Here is a 5,000-nt window from a genome sequence, read left to right as displayed (position 1 = left end):
CAAGAAAATAGGAAAGATCGTGCCAGGAAAGAGGGTCTGTGACTCCTCTGCTTTATTCCAGAAGGGCTCCTTTGAAGTCAGCAAGTCAGTAGAGGTAGAAGTCATTGCCAGGGGGACGTTTGGGTGCCACACCTGTTCTTTTTCCCAGAAGTATTGTATTCAGTGATAAAAAAAAAAGAGCAAAGTGAAAGGATGGTAATATCATGGCTTCCTTTTCTACTGACAACAGAGGGACACAACAGAGGACATTATTGTATATGTCCACACGTGGATCCCTGACAAAGGACCAGGTTATGTGGAGGCACTGTTAGCTCTGCACACATCTCATAGGGGACCATACAAAGGCCGTCCATTCACTGGCTGCCAGCCCTTCAATGCTGAGCTTGTTGCTCCAGTGATCGCATCCCTCCATGTGCTTTGCTATTGTCCTGCCCAATCTGAGGGAACTACAAAGTCAACATTTGCAGGCAGAGTGAGCCATATCAGATTTCTCTCAATAAACATCGATTTTGATGTACATCTTAAAGATCTTTGGAACAGTTCTCTTTCAATTAGAATTTGGTTTTAAATGCTTTAACTCTGTGCACCTGTTACCATGGTCACATTTTATTGGTCTGGCTTTTGATTTGTGACTCTTTTACAGGCAGCCTTTCTCATTGTGTGAACGAGAGAAAGGAAGAGTAGCTAGTAGTTAATGGCTGTGTGTGTGTGAGTGTGTGTGTGGTTTTTTTTGCAGTCTGACTTGGAATCTGTGTTTAGGCAGGACTGTGTGTGTGTGTGTGGGGGGGGGGGGGGGGGGAGCTGGGACAGACTTCCCCTTGGTGTGTTTACATCATAGACCCGTCTGGTGAAAACCTGTGAAAGTTCACAGTTGCTTTGAAATATGTCTGCCCAGACCTAGAAAATGCCGCAGGGTCACTGAGAGAGACTGAAAACAGCCTCGGGGGGCTGTCGGGCGTCTACTCAAGAAGTGTGGACATTCTGGACGGTTAGATTGGGCCCCATTTCTGATTCATTAAAGGTATACTTAGTAGGATTTTCCTAAAAAAATAAAATAAAGTATAGAGTCATACAAAAATAATCCTCCTGATAAAATAACGCTAGAAAGTATCTACCCTTCAGTATTTCTCTCGAGCTATCGGATGATATAAAGTGTTTTCTCCCGATAGAAAGAGGTTTCCCCCGATAGACCCACCAAGGATGGGGAGGGGAAGAATGCTATTCTGGTGGTGTTGACCACTAATAGAGTTGGTTCTCGTCAGCTTGCTAGCTAGCCAACTGGCTTGTATTTGTAGGTACCCTCGAGTAGTGAGTGTTTGTCAAGTCAAACTAGTCAAAATGCTGCCAGTATGGAGTGAACTTTATTGTAGTCTACTTTGAATGAATTTGAATGGCCTTTCCTGGAGAAGATCATTCTAACTGATGTGGACTAGTGCGCGCTGGCTTTGTGCTACGGGAGAAAAGCCTATCTGTGTTTCTGTGTTTGTGGATCAATTGAGGTCTTTGGTGTTATTAGTGTGTGGGATGTTGTTCATTTCTCGCTGACTTGCAGATGTTACGCTGCAGATGTGAAAGTCAGTCTGACTTGCCAACCGCGGTCAGGGGGAGGAGCGGGGAGGGGCGAAGTTTGAATGTTCTGTTTACAAAACATAACTGACACATCCTACCAATGATACCTTTAATTTCCTAAAGTGAAGATAAAATCTCGTTGTATTGTTCATGTTGAGATCTCATCTTCGTAAACAAAAAGGTTCCGGAATCAAATGATGTGATGGTAATTTTAGAATCACTTCAGGAATCAAATGATGTGATGTTATTTTAGAATTGAATAAGTTCAGGAATCAAATGATATGATGGTAATTTATGGTCAGTGAACTGTTAGTAGACCTGTCTGTGAAAGGAATATGACTCATAAGAACGTCTGAGGCACGCACATCCGGTAAACGCCTGTCTTTGTTAAAGGCGTGTGTCCACGGATAACGGATCGACGTGTTTGATCACGACGGCTGATGACGACAATCTGGCAGTCTGATATATTAGTTACTCTCTTCGTCAGCTCCAGGTGTTTTCCGGCACCTGGATGACTCGCTTGTGAGCTGTTCAGTCGAATTGAAAAGACTCAGACAGGCACAGGCAGACTCTTGTTGCACTCATACTGTGATTCCCATGGAACCAAAAGGGAAATGGACTTGAATTGCTTACTTCATCACTCGTTTGTGACTAACTGGTGTCCCAAAGAAAAGCAAGCTTTAAGCCAGTCGTAGCAGTCTGTACATTTACCATTTACATACACCCGCTGTCCAAATAATCACACTCTTTTTGCGTATCATTTGCTCGCCTCGGGAGGCTCACGCCATTGGAGGCTCCACCCACCGTTCTCCATGTACTCCGTGATGATGTAGATGGGCTCCTGGGTTACCACGGCGAAGAGGCGGACCAGGCGCGGGTGCTGCAGACTCTTCATCATGTTGGCCTCGGCCAGGAAGGCCGACATGGACATCGTCCCCGCCTTCAGACTTTTAATGGCCACCCTCCTGTTGTTGTTGTACACACCTGGGGGCGAGGAGGGTGGGGAGGAGATATCAGATAGTGAGGCGCTCACGGATGATTTACAGATGCTTTCAGCACGCTTTAGCTAGGTGACCCTCTGCCACCATCTTAAAAGTGACTCTCCAAATTATCAATAGTAGTAGTAGCCTAGTTGTTGGGCATATGACTGTCGGCTTTGTATTTGGGTACTACTACTTTTGTATGATAGAATATGTGCTTAATCCAGTTCCCTAGGTCACAGGGAAACATATTACACCAAGAGTGATGTGAATCAACTTCATCTACTATCCACAGCATTCTTTTCTGCTTTTATCTGCAATGGAAATCATTGAGGACGGTGGTTCTTTTCCTCAATCTGAAATGCCAGTTCATGGGCGTGTGTTACAGCGTTTATGTTCTGCTGTTTGGGCGAGGACAAGGAAACAAGTACCCTGCCAAGCTTGCGTTGCAGGAGGAAGTTGTAAAGAGTAAAATGGAAGAATTAACTGACAAGTCCCAAGGAAGGTTATTTTTAGCCGGAGACTGTTTTGAAAGGGTTGTTAGCCAATGGCAACGGACAATAGAATAAAACACCCCCTCCACTGAAGAACAAGTGTGACAGAGTCAAATTACCATCAGCAGATTTTCTCACTCTCCTCGCCTATGTTTTCTTTGATACCATGATTCTATGAACCCAATAGGAGGAAGGGGGGTCGATATTGTGCCGTGTGGACGCTCTCAAATCTGCGTTCCTAGCCTCATGGTATTGTCAGTCTAGTCTTTGAAAGGCTTGGTGTGGTGTGGGAGGTTGCGTAACGCTGCTAATACCTGACATCAGTCCTACTTGCTCAAACAAGCCCCGCAGTCACAGCAGTGTGGGGAAATCACATAGCACAGAAAAGCCCAAACTAAGGCTTTTATGGCGGACAGAGAGAGGGGAAGGCAGCAGGCCCAACGCCAGGTTGAGCAACTGGTTCTATGTGTAGGGTGGCAGCTAGGAACAACTACAGGAGCACAGACAATTTGTTAGTTTCTTAACTGTCTCATCTTATCTACCTTATCTTGTCTTATGTGACTTGTTGTTGTTTGTGACCTGAGCCAGAGTTGACACAAGGAGGTTAGTTTTCACAGCGAAGTGATTTGCTTGACCCTCTGTTTACACTCACCATTCATCCATAACTCCCCAGCGCATTCTACTTCTCCTTATAGGGTCCTCTCCTTCTCTCTTTCTCTCTCTCCCTCCCTCCCTCTCTCCCTCCCTCTCTCTCTCTCTCTCTCTCTCTCTCTCTCTCTCTCTGTCTCCAGCGCACACACACTGACCCACACGCCCGCCCATCAATCCCTTCACACATTTCAGCGACCCTCACACACACTCACCCATCCAGACTTCCCCGAACTGCCCGGCTCCAAGCCTGCGCTCCAGCTTGAGTGACTCACGAGGGATCTCCCATTCGTCCTGCCACCAGGGCTTCTGGGGCATTTTGGACTGGCACGGCTTCGCCAGCCGGCTACACAGCCCGTCCGCCTCGCCTGTGGGCACACAGAAAGGTCAAAGGTCAAAACATAAAAAACCTCCCTCGCACACCGCATCTTCATTCATCACGTAGCGTTTCGGAGGCTCTCGGTGGCGGTTTTCGGGCAGCTCTTACGTGAGTAATGGTGGACCAGCTCCTTGAGGGAGTTGAAGGAGATCTTGGCGGTGATGTAGAAGCCACCGTTGTCCATGTTGCGGATTTTGTAGTGCTTGACCGTGTCGCCCATGCTTTGGTCCAGGTCCCTCACGGATAAGGAGTAGGAGCCTGGGAAACACATTACATTACATTACATTACAGTCATTTAGCAGACGCTTTTATCCAAAGCGACTAACAATAATTGCATTTAACGTAGGAAGAGCCAATGTACTACTACTTGCCAGAACTCACAAGTGCATCTTCTTTCTAAAACAAACAAGTGACTAAGAGCATAATCTAGTGCTGAAGGCAAAGTGCAAGAACACCAAGCCAGATACACATCAAACACTCCAGCAGTATCAGATAGAGGAGTTAGGAGAGGCATGTAAATGGTAAATGGACTGCACTTATATAGCGCTTTTCCACCTTAGCGGCACTCAAAGCGCTTTACAATGGCCTCTCATTCACCCATTCACACACCAATGGTGGCAGCTGCCATGCGAGGTGCTAACCTGCTCATTCGGAGCAATTTGGGGACTTTCTGTCTTGCTCAAGGACACTTCAACATGTGGACAGTCGGAGCTGGGATTCGAACCACTGACCCTTCGATCACTGAACGACCCGCTCTACCAACTGAGCTACAGCCGCCCTATTGTGAGGGTGTACTGGCTGACACTGCCTAAATTGAGAGAATTGGGGTAGAGGTAAGGTCTGCATCACAATTTTTCACCCTTCTCTCCGTAAAAGGTAGGGAAGATGATTTTTCGTCCAATTATTTTAAGTTACCACCTTGAAGTTGAA

At 46.5% G+C, this 5,000-nt stretch overlaps 1 protein-coding gene across 1 annotated transcript in view; it reads right to left on the bottom strand.

The window, feature by feature from the left end:
- Positions 1 to 5,000, bottom strand: part of lck (LCK proto-oncogene, Src family tyrosine kinase) — a gene marked incomplete at both ends in the record, with an annotated part of 12,487 nt that overhangs the window by 4,763 nt on the left and 2,724 nt on the right. The window contains 3 exons of the mRNA XM_084438764.1: positions 2,374 to 2,553; positions 3,907 to 4,059; positions 4,179 to 4,328. Coding sequence (XP_084294890.1) covers positions 2,374 to 2,553; positions 3,907 to 4,059; positions 4,179 to 4,328 — 483 coding nt within the window. The remainder of the gene's footprint in view (positions 1 to 2,373; positions 2,554 to 3,906; positions 4,060 to 4,178; positions 4,329 to 5,000) is intronic.

The sequence above is a fragment of the Borostomias antarcticus genome (assembly GCF_949987555.1).
Source record: "Borostomias antarcticus genome assembly, chromosome: 5".
In the NCBI taxonomy this organism is placed as follows: domain Eukaryota; kingdom Metazoa; phylum Chordata; class Actinopteri; order Stomiiformes; family Stomiidae; genus Borostomias; species Borostomias antarcticus.
Note: the sequence above shows the minus strand (reverse complement) of the source record. Positions and strands in the feature narration are given on the sequence as shown.